Here is a 19,463-nt window from a genome sequence, read left to right as displayed (position 1 = left end):
TATTTAGATTATTTCTAAAAATTTAACTATTATAAATAATGCTGTGTTAATATCTTTGCACTCTGATTTTTCTCTACATTTTCCATTATTTCTCTAGAAGAGATTTCCAGATGTGGAATTTTAGGTCAAAAACACACTTTTTCAAGAGAGAGAAATAATTCATGATGGCTTAAAAGCTATTAAAATCATATGGTTATGGTTTTTAAAAGTAGTATATTTGAGTAATAATTTTTTTTTTTCCCTCCCCAAAGCCCCAGTAGACAGTTGTATGTCATAGCTGCACATCCTTCTAGTTGCTGTATGTGGGACGCGGCCTCAGCATGGCCGGACAAGCGGTGCATCGGTGCGCGCCCGGGATCCGAACCCGGGCCGCCAGTAGCAGAGCGTGCTCAATTAACCACTAAGCCACAGGGCCGGCCCTGAGTAATAATTTTTAATTTATAATTTATATTTATACCATCTCTATCTTCTCAGGAGATTTGTTTTCTATTAAAAGCCATTCCACATAGAATAATATCAGATTTTTAAAATATGCCTTTTTTAAACCACTATTTTACAAAATATAAAGTATCTGTACTGCACTTACCTCCAAATATTGTTTTGGGGCAACCAGGTTGATCCAATCCTCCATTTGGGTAGAAGTCTATGTTTCCTAATGGTTCCTTGTAGCCCAGAGCTAAAAGAGAATATACTATGCTTCTATACTGCTTTGAACTTTTCACATCTCATAGCTCATTTGCCTACAGGATATAGGCAGGGATTGTATTATTATTGTTGTTGCTGTTATTATACCTATATAAATATTTTGCCCAAAGTTATCCAGCTAGTTAGAAAGCAATGATTTCCAACTAGGAGACCATGAAGATAGTAATGGAATTTATTTCCAATATTTCTAAAGACGTAAGAGAGGTTGGTTACTCATTAACTGTAAGGCTGATAAAATGATATGTTTCTTCTTTATATTTGGCTGGAACCCTTTAACTGCTGGGTGCTTCCTGAGCGTCTACCTGCATTTATGTAAGTTTTTAATGAACAAGAAACAGGAAAAAACAAAGTTTACTTAGTAGGAAAAATCTTTAAAAATTCAAGATCTAGGGTGGTAAAAAAATTGGAAACTCTTCTAGAAAATGGGAACCTAAAAACTATAGATAGATTTAATAATTGCTCATTCTCTTTAACCTTGTAACCCCAAAATAATGAGTAACATGTTTGATTAAAAGGATTATTTAGATATATGTATACATATATAGGGTATCATTGCAATATATATAGAGAGAACCTACATGTGTCTGTGGGCATGATATTAGGTTTCACACAGCTTTCTTCTAATTTTCACAATGTCTGAAAAGTGGCCATTGGGAAATTCAAATGAAGTAAGTTACAGAGGGAGATATTGAGACTCAGAGGACTTATGGAACAAACATGACACCACTAGAAAGAACAAATCCTGGGATTTGAGTCCACCTCTGCCTGACTGCAAAGCTCTTTCCCTCAAATTTCACTTTCTTTCCAAGGAAAAAAAAATAAATTACTCTATTCCATCAAGCATTAAAATGGCATTGAGGTACACACTTAAGTAAGGTAATACTTTGCAAACTACATAGTAAGAATGCAACTGTTTCACAGAGACATTTCTTATAAGGCAAACAGTTGTTGAATACCACACCTGAGTGCCCATGATAGGTGGCCAAGGGTTTTTCAGGTGGTTGTATCATAAAGAGAGTGTACTATTTAATCACCACTCTGCTCTGTCCCCTCAGCCGTCCCCAAGTTCCTACTCCAGTTCTTCTCTAAGACATCTGGATATAAGGACCCATCTTTAACATCACTCCAACCCCGATGCCATGTACCCAATCCCACATATGAAATCAGCACCATGAAAGACAGAAATGGCCAGCAAGATCCACAGAGAGCTAGAGAGCTATACAGGTGGTTCAGAATCATTCCACGTAGAGACAGAACACTTGAATGTATCTTTCAGCTTAAGAAAATAATGAGAAAGACCCAACAAAAACAGGAAATCATGCATCCAAACCCAGTTGCACATATGGAAACGATTGTCCACCTGGTGTGCAAATCAGCCTGTCCTTGATTGTTCAAGACGATCACTTTAAAAATAAGAGATGGTGGGAAAAGCAGCTCCACTCAGCAAGAGATCCTGGGTGCCGGCATTAAACCAGCTTCCCTTTAACATTTCTCTGGATTTGGCACCCTGCCTTGTAGGAAAAGAGGGAATCTGGAGGAACCTGATCCACCCCTGCATGACAATCCCCCCAGGGGGAGACTCTTTGGGAGTCTGGTGGGGGGTCACTGATCCACAAGGAAAGGAATGTTACCGTCAATGTCAGAATGGATGACGTCAACAAACTGTGCATCACTGGGATCTAATCTGTCCTCCAGAGGTCTCCCATTGAATAAAGGGCCCGCAGGGTCGAGACCTGGAAGGAAAACAGAGTCGGCTTGGCAGCCCCACGCCATGAATCACCTGCAGCCTGGCTTTTGATCCCTTTCCATGAGGATAGTTCACAGGCCACAGGACACCCTGGGGTGGGCAAGCCTTCACATTCCCATCCTGCTTTGTCAGACTCCTTTCCACAGTCCTGTGGCCTTTTCCCACAGTGGAGATGGTTACTCTGGCAGTGCCCCCTGAGAACAGCATCCAGACCCATCAGGAGGTATATCTTGTGCAGGGTTCAACAGCCGGGAGTGCACAGACATATGGGGACCAGGGGCGTGGGGATAAACCGGTTCCTCGGGAAAAAAGCACACAAGAGTGCATATAAAAAGCAGATGCTATACTTAATCTTTATCCCATTTTAAATGATCCAGAAACCTCACTCAACCTTTCCTTCTTGTCATTAATAAAACTTTACAGTTTTAATTCTTATTCATAAATACCAGCTCATATGATCCACATCACAAGCCTGTGAGGGAGGCAGCATAGCTATTATGAATCCCATTTTACAGATGCATGAACTGAGGTTCAGAAAGATCAAGTGCCATAACCAGAGCCACAGCCTCACCATGCAACCACCTGTCTCTGTTGAGCTCTTGGTTTCATTGCACTGGGTTTGGCCAGCTCAGTGGGAAAGTGTGAAACTCACTGGCCAGGGCAGGTATCAGACTAGATATCGAAGAGGAAATAAAGGACATGTCAATTCCTGCAGAATTAACCTACTCCATAAATGCCTGAACTGATTTCTTGCCCTTGGTCAACGTCAGCTGGGTGTTCCTCATCATCGTTATGAAACAGCTGGAAAAACAAGAGAGCAGCTCCTATGATGCTGTAGCCACAAACTAAAAACTTTAAACTAAAAAAAAAAAACCAAACCAACAACAAAAAGACACCAGAGGTGCCAAAAGGCCCTGCTTACTAGAAACCTACCCTGAGTGAAGAAGGGTTCAAGATATGTCTCAGTTTTTATCTATGAATGTTGTTTTAAATGACATCTCCCATCCCCTTGTGTTATAAAATCGAAGAGATGGCATCTTTGCCTCAACTTTCCTGTTCTAGCCTCAATGTCTCCATTTCTCCTCCCCCAACACCCTTTTGCATCCACGAGGTATGTCTTTATCTGCCTCCTTTCCTTATCTTTTTCTCTTTTTCCCCCCAGCTTTTCTTCCTCTTCTGTCTGCCTCCAACTAAAACTGATGTGGGAAGGGATGGATCAACATCCGGGCACCCAAGTCCTCAGGATAGTCTCAACACGGCATGAGAAACTCATAAGCTAGGAAAGAGTTTGCTGGGGAAGCGTCCCCCTGCTCATAAGACAGCACCACTTCCTGTCTAAGAAAATAAACAGCGAGAGCTCCAGTTTATAGCAACTTCCGGATCCATGGCGGATAAATAAATCGGCTTACTATATAAAGTCCAAACCAGGGCAATTTTGAAAGTGATAAGGGTGTTATTAATGATTATACCAGAACATAAGGCACAAATGGAGACTGTCACAGTAAACTTGGACATATGATCTCCTTAGTAATAAGTCACAGCAAATGATCAGCTTACTACGTCAGCCAAAAATCACAAACTGCCCTAAAAAGCTGCATATTTTGTGTGGGCAGAGACCTTTGGAGACAGATAGATGTGACATGGAGCCCCAAACCCAACACCAACAGCTGTGTGACCTTAGGCAGGTTACTTCACTTCTCTGAACCTCAGTTTCCTTATCTGCAAAATGGAGGTAGAATTAATAGCTACTTCAGAAGACTTATAAAAGGGCTCCTAGATCTGAATCCAGAATATTTTCAGATTATTATAGAATAGAAACAAAATGGGAAAATTGAGCTCTTTCTTGTTGCTCTAAGATCACCAGAAAAGTGTCTAGACAGTGATTCTTGGCTTTTATTGCAGCATTAACTAGTTTGAGAATTTGATGAAAGCTCTGGACCTCTCCCCAGGACAGACATCCAACATTTTGCATGCAGTCTCAGGAGCCTCTTACTCCCATCCCCAAGGTCACCATGAACTCTCTAAGGCAGTGCTGTCCAATAGAAATATATGAGCCACATATATAATTTAAATTTTCTAGAAGCCACTTAAAAAATAAATAAGGAAAATTAACTTTAATAATACATTTTATCTAACCCAGTATATCCAAAATATTATCATTTTGACATGTAATCAAGACAAAAAGTTTAAAATTTTTAAATTTTCTTTGTTTGAACTTAGTCTTCAAAATCCAGTGTGTATTTTGCACTTACAGGGTGTCTCGGTTTGCATTAGCCACATTTCAGGTGCCCAATGGCCACACGTGGCTAGTGGCTACTATACTGGACAGCACAGCTCTATGTCGTTTCTCAAAGTGTGGTATTCAGACCACCTGCATCTTCTCGTTAAAAGTACAGACTCCTGGACCCCAACCTCAGAGTGCTGATTCAGCAAGTCAGCATTGTAACCAGCACCCCAGGTGATTTTTACACATCCTTACATTTGAGAATCAAATTTAATGTATTATAAAGTGATTAGGCACTTGAAATATTTTTAAATCCATTCATCCCCTGCCATCGTCTGTTGAAGAAGTTAATGAGAGGTAAAACCAAGAGATATGCCTTGAGAAGAAAAACAAAAGGAAGGGCAGAAAAAAGGGAAATGGAAGGAATGGAGCAACCATTACAGCCTAGTAATTAACAAGCAGAACCGGCCAGTTCTTGGGAGTTGGGAGTGAATTGAGTCCTTGAGTAACAGGCCAAATTCCCACTCTACAATCCAGTAAGCCCATTCACGCAAGGCAGTGGGAGGTGAGTGAGGAAGGGAAACACTTTACCTTTGAAACTGCTCTCAGGGACGGCTGAGATTGACCTTGGGGTTCAGAGAGGATGAGGAATCAAGAGAACATAAGGAAGTCGGGGGAGACAGAAAATTGAGCTGTGAACCATTGGCTGGGTGCAGGTCACAGAGCAGGGCCACATGGGCCCAGGGTGGAAGGAAGGCTGGCTTGGGGAATTTCCATGCTCAGAGACCAGGTTACCTTGCTTTCACATTCAAAGTAGTCATGGGAACAGGTTTGCTGGGAGGCGAAGGAGCGAAACCAAACTGAGGGGAAGGGAGAGGTAGATAGAATAAGGCCTTGGTGGGCTGGAGACCCCTAGGACTAGCACTGGAGAGCAGATTTTGCTCATCTCTTCCCAAACTTTGTGGTCAGTGACGTCAGGTTGGTAGCTTGAAATCAGCCATGGTAGCGTATTTACACCATGGAAATCACCAAACAACACAAATTGGGACTTTTTTGGGGGGAGGTAGAGCTGGTCAACTTCTAAACACACAGCTGGGAAATGTCCCACCCACCAGAAGAGGAGCTCCCAACAGATAAGGGACACAAGCAAATTCAAGCCATCTGTCCTTTGTACCCATAAGAGAAAATGAAATTATTAAAAAGGACACATTGCTTTCTAAAACATAGTAATAACAATAATTTAACAAACAGAAAAAGAGCTTTGCCTCCCTAGGAAAGCAGGTAAATAAGAAGATGAGGGCAGCCTTGGCCTTTGGGGTGAAAGTAAGAAAACGCCAGCCAGAAAAAACAATGTGACCTCAAGTGCCCTGGGTTGAGGAGAAACCAGCCAATGTGGGATGTGTGTGTGTGTGTGTGTGTGTGTGTGTGTCTGAGAGAGAGAGAGAGAGAGAGAGAGAGAGAGAGAGAGAAAATGACTTGCCTAGGGCTACCTGTCACGTTAAGTAGCACATTCAGACTTGTGGTCCTAAAAGGTTACCTCCCAAAGTAGTTGGTTTGCATCTCTCCTTCCCCCCCGTTCACTTCTACCTTCCAAATTTCCTAAATTTAAGATAGCTATCTCTGTGCGAGAATGGATTCTGGGAAAGGTATGAACAGGAGAAGGCTTGAGTCTCTGAAAGAGAAAGCTTCCCTCAGCCCTTTGTTTGTAGCTGTGGAAAGTTACCAGAGCACTAAGCCAGGGAACTCAGCGAGGGAAGCTTTGTTTGGGGTTTCACTTGCTGTGTTTCTGAGGGTTTTCATTTAGCTTTGGCCCGAAAGCTGATATTTAGAGAGTAAGCCCCAGCCATCAAAATTCCCATCTCATTTTCCTATCATGAGACTCCAGCTGCGCCTGGGGAGGGAAACATATTAGGTATGAAGTTCAAGCTATCTTGGATTAAATGAAAAGAAGCGCACAATCAAATCCCCGTGGGACATAGCGGTTTTTCTAGCTGTAAGAGAAATAAAGTCACCACCAATCTTTTCTACGGCATATACAATTTACAAAGTGCTTTGCTCATATTTTATTAAATAATATCCTCAGGTCAATATTATTATGGTCCTCCCTTCGCACAAGAGGACATACGCTCAGAGAGGTTAAGTAATTGGAAGAGCTGGCTTCAAACCCAAGGACTTGGGTTTCCCGCATCATGCTCCCCCAGTGAACACCCTGCCCAGGCTGACCACCCCATGCCCACTCACAGGAAGCCTTACCTGTAATTCTCCCCAGCTGCCCACCGTACATCTCTCCAACAAACCCGGATATGTGGGCTCCTAGGCTTACTCCAATCATGTAAATGTCATCAAGAGAAGCTCCTGCTGCCTGGAATTTCAAGAGGTCCATCGTTATAAATTGTGAGGGGCCAAGGAGTTGACAACATTTGGAGAGAGTTCTTAACTGTTGACTTTGGGGAAACATTTCTAGGCACCGTATACCCATTATCTCATTTAAATGTCACAACACCTCGCGAAGTAAATACTATTCTTTCAATTATACAGATGAGGAAACTGAGGCCTAGAGTTGAAATAATTTGCCCGAGGTCAGGCAGTTGGGGAGGGGCAGAGCAGGATTCAAACCAGTCTGTCCAACTCCAAACCTGTGCCTTAACCTTTATGTCGTGGTGTCTCCATTCATGCTTCTGCTAGAAACCAAGCCAAGACATCTTTAAAACCTTCCCAGTCAGGGATAAGGGCACTAAAACATGTTGATAAGCTCCTTTATCTTCATGCTGGCTCAGTTAATGAAGTCACCATGGAGAGGGAAGAAAAGAAGCAAAGAGAGTGGGGGAAGGAGGGACAACATTGACCATAGTCTGTGGGTACAGCCTGTCACGAGTCATTTTAATATTCACATTCCTAGGGCTGTGGCTTAGGTGGAGGAGCTCATGTAAAACTTATGCCACCCCTGGCCTCAGTGGCCATCAGGCCTGACTCTCTCTGAAATAGTCCTGACATCAAGTCACTTTTTTTTTCATAAAAGGGGCAATTAACGAGATAGATCACTAAATAAAATTTAAGATTTAACCTTTGTAAGTCTTCTAAAAACATAAATCATATACACACAAATGTCCCATCAGACCATGTGTATCAGATTTGTAATTTTTATTTATTTATTTATTTGTTTATTTTTCCCCCAAAGCCCCAGTAGATAGTTGTATGTCATAGCTGTACATCCTTCTAGTTGCTGTATGTGGGATGCGGCCTCAGCATGGCCGGAGAAGCGGTGTGTTGGTGCGCGCCCGGGATCCGAACCCGGGCCACCAGTAGCGGAGCACGCGCACTTAACAGCTAAGCCATGGGGCCGGCCGCATGTGTATCAGATTTGGTTTTGCATAATCTGATCACTAGACTTTTGGAATTTCTAAGAAAAGGAATAGCTTATAGAAGTTAAGGAAGCTGTATGCATTGAAGCCAGGAAACCCCTAGACAGAACCTCTCCTACTCAGAAGACACCTATATGTGAATTAGAAAAAGATGTGCCTTCTTGAGGACACTCTGCTATCACTGGAAAATTATCATAATAAAATATATAAATCCACAGTGTTTACAGTGACAGTGGTGCTTCCTTAGATGGGTGCCCTAACAGTGCACAACATGCACAACCATACCTATGGGCATTCCCTCCAGCCCTTCCCTCCACCTTCTCTGGGGCTTATTCAGGTTTGCAAAATAGTTCCCCTGTTCACATGTTCGCAGATGTTCGCAGACATCTCTTGGCTTTAAATCTCCAGATAATGGGCCTGTTTCAATTTCGCCCTGAATCGTCTGAGAGAATTCTTCCTTACCAACATCTGGTCGATAAATTCCTTCAAGATTATTGCTACTTTTCTGGTATTACTAGAGGCGTGGGGGTATATTATAGTTGTAGCTCCTCGATTCCAGTCAACAACGACCACATTCATGTCTTCTACAGACAGCAAACTCTCTACTAAGTCCCCCATCCAAACTGGAGGGGAGCCTGTCGGCCTGAATCCATGGATGATGAAGGTGGTTTTCTTGGTCACGTTCAAGTTCCCCAAAGCTGTGGAGTTGATGATTTGTGCACAGGCCAGATTTCTCCTTGTGTAAAGCAACAACTTCACATTTAGTCCCGTACCAACCACCGCACTATGAAAGCTCAGTCTGGTGAATGAAGGACATGTTTCTTCTGTGTCTGAAAATAAAAATTAGATGGCATCATGACAGTTCTTTCCTTAGCTGGGCGTCAAAGTAAGAGTGCTGTCTTATAGTCACTGGAGTTCTTTCTATGTACCTTACAGCATCTAGCAGGAGGCTGGATCTAGTTGAATGAAGTTGCAAAGTCATACCTGATTCAGAGTTCATAAGTAGTGACTTCTTTTTCACCAGGAAAATCATTTTTCCAAATCCTATCCTCCTTCAAGGTCTAACCCAAAAGTCACCTCAGTGAAGCCTTCTCCAACTCTTCCAGCCATAAGTACTGTCCTTCATCCAAGAACTCCCAAAACCCCTTCATGTACCTTATTGACAGCACAATGAAAACATTTCCGGGGTGTACTATGGGTATTTATGTACATGCATGTCTATCCTGCTAGATCACAGTCTCTCTGGAAAGGTGTTTTATAATTCTGTGTCTCCCTCGTAACGCCCAGCACGTGGTAGATGACTCTAACTGAATCTGCACAGTCTAAGCGCCTCTTTCCTTGTCTAGAGCACCCTCCTGGGACGGTGGTGAAGAATGTGATGTGCCTTGCCCTGAGCTTTTTAGTAGCATCTAAAACCATTGACCAGGGTTGCCTTTCTTGGACGCTCTCCTTCTTTGCTCCTCAAGCATTCATCTTGCTGAGTAGGCTCTAAGGATGGCCCTTAGAAGAAAGGTTGGGGATGTAGAGGGAAACAGCATAACAGGAGCCTGGAGCATCTCTTTATGGCAGAGAGTAAGGGAGTGTTTAAAAACCTGTTACAAGGACACAGGAGCCAGCTTGAAGGGGATTCTGCTGGCCAAATTTGGGATAATTTGAGCACAGAATAATCAAGGACAGTAATGAATTATAGGCATTTGAAAAAAATTAAGAATCCGTGATTCTGTAACAAATAGATAGATAAACAAAGAAACAAATAAATGGAGGAAAGGGGAAAACTCTTACAGTACAATGCTGAATGCCAACTGGTAAATGTGGAGTGAACGCTAGAGTTGAAACTCATCATTTTGTAACCGTCATAATAAAGATTGGTCAGGCAAGAATCATCAATGGATGCTAAATGGATGGGGAGGATTTTGAGGAGGCGCATATGTGTATGGTCTTAAAGTATCTCCCACAGATTGCTTATTAGCAAAATAGTAACTACATGGTGGAGAAATTGAACAACACTTTGACTGGGTTATCAAACTGAACATCACCAATGAGAGGCAGAAGGATATTATGTGACTCTAGCTGTAATGCACTGAGAAGGACACAATATCACCCAGGTAGTATTCCAGTGGGGAATACATAACCTGAATCTAACCATGAGGCAAAATCAGACAAATACAAAATTAGGAATATTCTATTTTTTTTCAAAAGGACCTGTATTCTTAAAAAAGATCAATGTCATAAATAAAAAAGAAAGGCTGTGGAAATGTTCTAGATTAAAGGAAACTAAAGAGACAGGATAAATAAATGCACTATCTGGTCTTAGACTGGATCCTGCAATGGAAGAAAAGAAATGTTATAAAAGAAATTACTGAGTCAATTGACAAAATTGGGATATGGACACTAAATTAGATAAAACTGTGGTATCAATCTTAAATTAATTAGTGAGTGAGGTTGATAACTGTATCATAGTTATACAAGAAAAAAATCCTAATTCTTAGGAAATACAACTGAAGTATGTATAAGTAAATGGTCAACTTATTCTCAAATGGTTCAGGAAAAAAAAAAAAAATTAAGGGAGGAGAGACAGACAGCAAATGATAAAGCCTACATAGCAAAATGTTTCCAATAGGTGAATCTGTGTAAGGGTTATTGGTGTCCTGTGTATTTTTTTACTCTTGTAGCTTTTCTGCAAGTTTAAAATTATTTCCAAGTAAAACACTTAAATAAAAGGAAGAAGAAAGGGGGCAGGGCCATGTCAGTGACACACAAAGTGGGAGGGAGGCTGTGAGTCCTGATACCAGAAAATGAAAGTAGATAGGAATGCTTAAGACTTCTGCTTAAAGGGGAACAGGGAGTTGGAAATAAACTAAAGATCAAGTTGCAAGATGAAAGAGTGGGTAGGAAGGGAGGAAGGCTTGGGGGTCCTTGGGTATTGACCCAGTGTTACTTTTTGCAGCATGATATGAGGCCTTGAACAAGAACCATGATCAAATAAAATAAAAGTAAACCTCCAATCCACATTGGTATAATGATTGAGAAGACTGCGTTTTTTTTTTTTTTTCTTTAATTATAGGAATCCCACATCCTGCTTGGCTGAGAGAATAGCCAAGGAGGAAGTGAAGTGGAGCACACACAATCCCTGGCTGTAAGCTGGAGATGGTCCTTTAGATACTCAGGAGAGGGGCAAGGCCCTATGGATGCCCATTCTCGGGGGGAGGGAACAGACAGGGAAGACTGTTGACTTGGAACTGGCCAACAGAGGATGAGAGTGCCACGGGAACCAAGTGTTCTGAATTTAGTCCTCCAATTGGAATTTAGGAACCATTTGCCCTTGGACCCCTATTCTCAGTGAATTTACACTTGCACACCCAGGAATTGCTCCTTTCTCATTCTGAGCCTCAGAGTAGCCTTCATCCTGGGGTCTCTACCCTGTCTTAATAACTTGGATCCATTCATGTACGCTTCTTACAGAGGCTCTAGTACCCAGGAGTGAGTGAAGTTCCAAAATAGAATGAGCAAAAGAAACTCAAATAGAAGGTTACAAATTAAGGAGGCTTTGGGCCGGCCCAGTGGAGCAATGGTTAAGCCTGGCATGCTCTGCTTCAGCAGCCCGGGTTCGCTGGTTTGTATCCTGGGCACAGACCTACACCACTCATCAAGCCATGCTGTGACGGCGACCCACATACAAAATAAAGGAAGATTGACGTGGATGTTAGCTCAGGGACAATCTTCCTCACACACAAAAATATATCTATATTAAGGAGGCTTTGAAATCCCTCACCTTAGAAAATAGTGGTTAAAAACTGACCCCCCTGACCCAGTGGTGTAGCAGTTAAGTTCTCACACTCTGCTTCAGTGGCCCAGGGTTCGCAGGTTCGGATCCTGGGCATGGACCGATGCACTGCTCGTCAAGCCATGCTGTGGCGGCATCCCATATAAAGTAGAGGAAGATGGGCACAGATGGCCCATGGCCAATCTTCCTCAGCAAAAAGAGGAGGATTGGCACGGATGTTAGCTCAGGGCTAATCTTCCTCACGGGAAAAAAAAAAAAAAACTGAGCTCCAAACTTACACATTCCTCCTTTCACTCCACACTGTTAAGCAGAGTGTAAAATGAGGCATGCTCACAATGTAAATACTGTGTTTCTTCCCTGTGCCCCCCCAGCTTTATTGAGATATAATTGACAAATAACATTGTGTAAGTTTAAGGTGCATAATGTGATGATTTGACATACGTATATATTGTGACATGACCACCACAATAAGGCTAGTTGTTAACACATGCATCACCCTGCATAGTTACCTTTTGTTTGTGTGTGGCAAGAACACTTAAGATCTACTCCCTTAGCAAACTTCAAGTATACAATAAAGTATTGTTAACTACAGTCACCATGCTGTGCATGAGATGCCAGAACTTGTTCATCTATGTAAATATTTTCTCTATCTGTTGGCCTCTTTCATTTTTCTCTTCCTGTAGATTGCATGCTTCCGGAGAATGGGGACTGAAATTTGTTTACTGCTTGTAGAGCAAGTCCCAGAGTAAGTAATTGACTGTTGAATTAGTCTTTTTATTGAACAGGAGATATCATGGCGCAGGGCTGAGCCTCTCGGTCTTAGCCATCATCAGTAAAACTGGGTTTTGTTCCTGGTTGTGTGACTGACTCACCAGGTGGCCTGGGGAAATTATGTCATCTTTCACTTGCCACCTACCAGCCCAAGAGAGGAATGCTGCAGAGATTATGAATGAGGTCATACTGGGGAAGATAGAGATCCCTTTCCAAGAAGAGGACTGTTTAATTACCGTGTCTGTGCATTTTGAGTTGAATGAGCAATATTAATAGGTCAGTGTGTCAAAAGTCACATATCTGAGTCCGTAAAGGCTCAGAGAAGAGTCACAAAGTTTGGGCCAGAGATATTTTTCAACAGCAACTGCCAACTTTAATATCCATAAAATGGCTCAACCAACCTCCTTGACTTGCTGCGTCTTTACTAGAAGCCCTTAAAATGGACAGTTACTGAAAGGCAAAAAGGGCAGAACAAATGGATTTTTATTTTTCATTTGATAGAACCACTCTGATTTCATATGTTTTTAATATCTTAGTTATTTTTATAATGGCATTGTGTTCTGGAAAAGTCCATTGTAAGTACTGGCTGAAAAACAGATTTCCTTGTTCCTCTCTCTCAGTACTAAATATTATAACAGTTTTATATATATTATCTCTCATCCTCAGAGGAAATGTGCAATTCATTCAACAAGGTTCTGTGTCAGGTAGTATTTTAGAGAGTCAGGCATTAATGAAATAAAACACACAAATAAGTATAAAATTGCAACCTGTGGTACATGCCACATAAAAGAGATGTGGTATAAAATGAGAATTTAATGGGCCGGCCCCAGTGGCTTAGTGGTTAAGTGCGCGAGCTCTGCTACTGGCGGCCCGGGTTCGGATCCCGGGCGCGCACCGACGCACCGCTTCTCTGGCCATGCTGAGGCCGAGTCCCACATACAGCAACTAGAAGGATGTACTGCTATGACATACAACTATCTACTGGGGCTTTGGGGGAAAAAAGGAGGAGGATTGGCAATAGATGTTAGCTCAGAGCCGGTCTTCCTCAGCAAAAAGAGGAGGATTAGCACGGATGTTAGCTCAGGGCTGATCTTCCTCACTAAAATAAAATAAAATAAAATAAAATGAGAATTTAAATAGGGAGTTTGGCCTGGTCTGGGAATCAGGAATCTTCTTCTCTTACATCATCTGGAAATTATGTATCTAAATACCAACAATGGGAATTTCCTTTGCAAAGTATAACAATGTTACACTGAGGAGAAAATTCAAGTTCCCCAAATTATTAAGTTTTAGTTTCATAGATTTTTACCTTGTTTTTTCCTGAGGAAGATTAGCCCTGAGCTAACGTCCGTGCCAGTCTTCCTCTATTTTTTTTTTTTGTTATTATTATTTTTGTGTGTGAGGAAGATCAGCCCTGAGCTAACATCCATGCCAATCCTCCTCTTTTTTTTTTTTGCCGAGGAAGACCGGCTCTGAGCTAACATCTATTGCCAGTCCTCCTCCTTTTTTCCCCAAAGCCCCAGTAGATAGTTGTATGCCATAGTTGCACATCCTTCTAGTTGCTGTATGTGGGACGCGGCCTCAGCATGGCCGGACAAGTGGTACATCGGTGCGCGCCCTGGATCTGAACCCCGGCCGCCAGTAGCGGAGCGCACGCACTTAACCGCTAAGCCACGGGGCCGGCCCCAAGGCTTCCTCTATTTTGCATGTGGATTGCCGCCACAGCATGGCTGCCCAGTGGTGTAGGTTATACCCGGGATCCAAACCTGAGAACTCGGGCTGCCGAAGCAGAGTTTGAGAACTTAACCACTATACCACACGGCCAGCCTTTAGATTTTTACTTTTATTACCTAGACTTAATATTTCAGATATTATATCCTTTTTCATTTTAATGTGCTTCATTTGCCTTGAATTCCACCAAATGATATTATTACCTTAACTTGGCTTTCTTTTTGTTAGCATTTGCCTAGAACGTTTTTTATCCTTTTTTTAACTTTTGAATCCATTTGGTTTAAGGGGTCTTACATATAGCATCTAGCTGGCTTTTATTTTATGACCCAATCTGAGAGCCTTTTTTAAAAAAATAGATGAGTTCACATTTATTGGCATCACAGATATAATTGGTGTGGTGCCATGGAGGCGCCTCACTCAGATCTGCCTTCAAGAGAACCTGCTGCAGGGAGCACAGTTGAGTTGACTGTGCTTCCAGGTGCCCCACAGTGTTCACACTAAAACCATGGCTCCCCCAGGCTGCTCCCAGCCAAGGACTGAGCACTGCAGGGTACTAGGGCCAGGCCAGGCAGGCCATTCCAGCCTCATATAGGATTCCAATAAAGGGCAACTTTGGCTCAGGGGCTCCCCATCAGCCTGGCTGAAATATTCTCAGAACTGTGCTAAAGCTCTTCCTACCCAATCCTTCCTTTCCCCTCTTCTTTCTCAGGCGTCAGATCAGCATCACGTTTGAAGGCTTTCTCCGCCTATTCCTGCCTCCTTATCCTTCACACGTTTCCTCCACTAGATCTCTTACGTATCCAATCCCATCTTGGTGTCTGCTTCCTGGAAGACCCAAACTGACACAATTGGACTTCATACTGTAATGCTGTATTCTCTATTTGGTTACTATCTTTTGCGATGTGGATTGCCCTGTCTCTCTCTTTGTTGTTTCATTTGTGTATTCTTTGTCATACTAAGAAGTTTATAGCCTGCTTTAATTCTTCTATTGTTTACCTTTATAACTTTATATGAAATACTTAAATCTCTATTTCATGGGATGTAAATGTGTGGACTGTAGGCCAGAAGTAGACTACATGCAGAACTGTTCCAGACTTGGGTATATTTATTCAGATAATTATCCACCAGTATGAACCCTTAGCAAGGATTTTGGGCATCTGGCAGCTGTGTTTCAGACTGTGGTGGAGCATATTTCTAACTTTTGCCATGTGTCTTGCTTCTGACCTTCATCAGAACAGTGTTCTTTCCTTACTCTGCTCTAGACCTTGCTTTAATAACTTGAGACAATATCTAATGATCCTCTGTTATAAATGAGGAGGCATTAGCACACTCAATACTTCTCCATACAGACCTGATGTCTACCTCATGATTTTTATCAGTTATAAAATTATTTTTAGCTCATCTAGTGATTCCTTTTTTAGTTTAAAAATAAACAGTTAGGGCCGGCCCCATGGCCTAGTGGTTAAGTTTGGCATGCTCCGCTTCGGTGGCCAGGGTTTGGTTCCCAGGCGCAGACCTACACCACTCATCGGGGGCCATGCTGTGGCGGTGACCCACATATAAGATAGCGGAAGATTGGCACGGATGTTAGCTCAGGGCAAATCATCCTCAGGGGAAAAAAAAAAGTTAAGCCTCTATGTGTTGGTGTATCAATCATAGAGAGTTTCTGTTCTGTTCATTATATCTGTTCTATCTCCTCATTCTCTACCAAGAAAGATGAGAAAGTTAATGCACTTATATTGCCTCTCATATCCTCCTTGACCCTCCTTCAGGACAGACACACACACACACACAAATATACACTTCTTGTTCCCATTGTCAATCCTCATTATTTGTGGATCTCATATTTGTGAATTCACCTACTTGTGAAGTTATTTGTAACTCCAAAAACCAATACTCGAGGTGCTTTTGCGGTCATCCACGGACATGTGCAGAGCAGCAAAAAATTGAGTTGCTCCCCATGTCCACTCTCAGCTGAGGTCAAACACAGCACACTCTGCCTTATTTCAGCTCTCATAACAAATGTCCTTTTCACGGTCTATTTTACTGTCGCGTTTTTTGCTTCTTGGGCTTTTTCTTGATGATTTTGCTGTTTAAAATGGCCCCCAAGCATAGTCCTGAAGTGCTGTCTGGTGTTCCTAAACTCAAGAAGGCTGTGATGTGCCTTACAGAGAAAACACCTATGTTGGACAAGCTTCATTCAGGCATGAGTTATAGTGCTGCTGGCCATGAGTTCAATGTTAACGAATCCACAATATATATTAAATAAAGTGTCTTTGCACAGAAACACACATGGAATAAGATTATGTATTGATTGGTCAACAAAAATGTTGTAACCAGAGACTCACAGGCACCTAACCCTGTATTTCTCCTAGGAGCCATGGTTCAGTGTTTGCTAATTCAATGCTGGCGGTGACTTTATAGAGTATAGCTATTGTGAATAATGAGAATGGGCTGAATACAAAAATTACCTTCTGGAACCATATTTCCATGATTATGTAGTTTCAGTTCTATAATGTACACAATCATTACAGTGAGTCTTTTTCTTAAGCTTCTCCACTCCCCCCTGGCTCTTGCTGTCTTTTCAAGAAGGGCTAATGCATAATACAGTTCCTCAGTTCATTCATATCTGTAAGTGAATTCCTTGGCCTAAAGGATGACCTGGTTTTGAACAATAGTCTTTCCCCCAGGATTTATAGATATTATTCTACTACCCACTCCAGGGATATTGAATTCCACTCCAGGGACCTTTTCTCCTTAAATGTTACTTGCTTTTTTCCTACCCCATGCCTGGATCGTTCTTTCCTTATTCTGAAATAACTTCCCCTACTAGGTAGGGTACAAGCTCCAAGATAACCGATCTATTTGTCTGTTTATCCATTGTCGTATTCCCAGTGGCAAGAACAGGGCGTGGCTCAGAGATAGCATCAATAAGTGTTTCCTGAATAAATGAGTATCAACCTGTTAAGACATTAATCAGCCATTCAGAATGATCCATATGAATACCACAAAGAGTATATGATGTAATGTTTATAAAATAAATGGAGAATGAAATAGCACATGCATTATAACTGAAACTATGGAAAAATATATCTGCAGGTGACAAGGCCTGGAAAATACTACGGAAACAAAAATGAGTCATACATTCCATTTCTGATGTTTTTAGTTTAGAATCACCTAAAGTTATTAACCCTTTTCCCTTCAGAATTAATAACACTTTAAGAAGAAAACTTTAAATTTATCTTATTTTGGACCATGTTACAAATTAGTTTAAGCTCCTTGAGGGCAGGTACTATGTGGTTTTTTGGTTTGGTGTTGTGTCCCCAGGACCCAGCACAGGAATTGCCTTGCTGTGGGATCCTAAATCCTCAGGCAATTTGGAGACCACGCAAGCACTGGATATTTGTGAATAGCAAATTTGTTAAATTGCTTCACCCTCATAAATCTAGTTCTTTAAGTTCTACTCTATGCTGGTATTTCTAAAATGATTACTTGTATGCCTTCAGAAAGCAAACCTCTTTTGGTTATTTTGTTGTTTTGTTATGAAGTCAAGTTTTCTCAGAGGTAGTATTAACAGAGCCATACTGAGTAACCACAGAACATGTTAAACTGGTTTCTAGAGTTTAATCTCTTCTATTAGTGTTTATTCGAAACAGGAGAATCTTTGCCTTTCCTTTTCAGACTACTTTGAAATTCAATTATTCTGAAATGCCATTTCCTGTTGACAACTGGAAAATTACAATTGGATGGGTGATGTCTCCCATCCAGTGAGGAATGCAGACTCCTATGTAGAGCAGACCTGATTATCATTTAATGCCTTCTTTCTGTTAAATTAAAAGAAACATATCCAAGTAAGATGTCAGAGAAATCTGGCTATTACATCTTCGGAGATATATATTTGTGCCTGAGATGTTTTGTTATAATCTAATGCATGACTGCCCATGAGCCAATCCGGCCATGCCCATTTATGTGTTTGTGGCTACTTTCCTGTTATAAGGCAGAGGTGAGTGGTTATTAAGAGTGACCAATGGCCCACAAAGCTGAAAATATCTATCTGGCTCTTTACAGAAAAAGTTTGCCAATCTTGGTCTAATGTCTTAAAAATACAACACAATTTTACAAAGAGCATGGGTTTTGGAATCAGACCTCAGTTTGAGGTCCAACTCCATTGCCTACTAGCTATATGACCTGTGGTAATTAATTACATAACCTCACTGCACCTCAGTTTCACACAGGTAAGATGGTCATAATAATGCCAATCTGTCAGATAGTGCCTCGCAGAGTCACATTGAGCTTGAGGCAAAAGAAAAAACACTATATATATCAAAATATTCTACCATATTTTGAACCAAATGGAAAAGTTTATAAAAGCGCTACAATCAAAAAACATGACTATGGGGCCGGCCTGATGGCACAGTGGTTAAGTTGGCACACTCCGCTTCAGCGGCCCGGGTTTGCAGGTTTGTATCCTGGGCACAGACATACATAGCACTCATCAAGCCATGCTGTGGCGGCATCCCACATACAAAATGGAGGAAGATTGGCACAAACGTTAGCTCAGGAACAATCTTCCTCAAGCAAAAAGAAGAAGACTGGCAACAGGTTAGCTCAGGATCAATCTCCTCACACACAAAAAAAAAAAATGACTATACGTATAGCCCTTCATTATTCAGTCTTTTCACACACCATTGTCAACCTTCATAAACTGCTGAGCAAGGAAGTGAAGGTGTCATGGGCCCAGGAACAGCTGGCTGATTGGAAATGACTTTTCATATTGTACAACAACAGAGTTGTAAAACAAAAAATAGTCCATATTAAAAATTTTGTTCATCATGGACTTATCCAGATTGATTTTGATCTTTTCAAATATTGCATTAGAATATCATCTATGCATATATTTTATCACGCATTATTGAAATACATAACAATGCATTATAATAGGCATTATTAACGATACACATATTATCATTTGCATTAAAATATCATTAAATGATATTAAATATCATTTAAATGTTAAATATCATTTAAATACTGCATTAAAATATCATGCAAAATAAAATATTTTTTATTGCTTTAAAAATCATAAATATCATTTATCTTGATTACTCAGTTTTAGTGCCTCTTCCTCCCTTAAATTTT

General features: G+C 41.3%; 1 protein-coding gene across 3 annotated transcripts in view; it reads right to left on the bottom strand.

Annotated features, from left to right (window-relative positions):
• Positions 1 to 19,463, bottom strand: part of LIPH (lipase H) — a 48,843-nt gene that overhangs the window by 23,259 nt on the left and 6,121 nt on the right. For 2 of the 3 annotated variants that reach the window (XM_087439903.1, XM_004424620.3), the window contains exons 2-5: positions 8,501 to 8,868; positions 6,930 to 7,038; positions 2,337 to 2,438; positions 587 to 676 (exon numbers count right to left, since the gene is read on the bottom strand). In XM_087439903.1, the coding sequence (XP_087296029.1) occupies positions 587 to 676; positions 2,337 to 2,438; positions 6,930 to 7,038; positions 8,501 to 8,868 (669 nt within the window). The remainder of the gene's footprint in view (positions 1 to 586; positions 677 to 2,336; positions 2,439 to 6,929; positions 7,039 to 8,500; positions 8,869 to 19,463) is intronic. The other variant, XM_087439902.1, reaches the window with a different exon arrangement.

This window comes from Ceratotherium simum, chromosome 15, assembly GCF_057802395.1.
Source record: "Ceratotherium simum simum isolate JZ-2026a chromosome 15, ASM5780239v1, whole genome shotgun sequence".
Lineage (NCBI taxonomy): Eukaryota > Metazoa > Chordata > Mammalia > Perissodactyla > Rhinocerotidae > Ceratotherium > Ceratotherium simum.
Note: the sequence above shows the minus strand (reverse complement) of the source record. Positions and strands in the feature narration are given on the sequence as shown.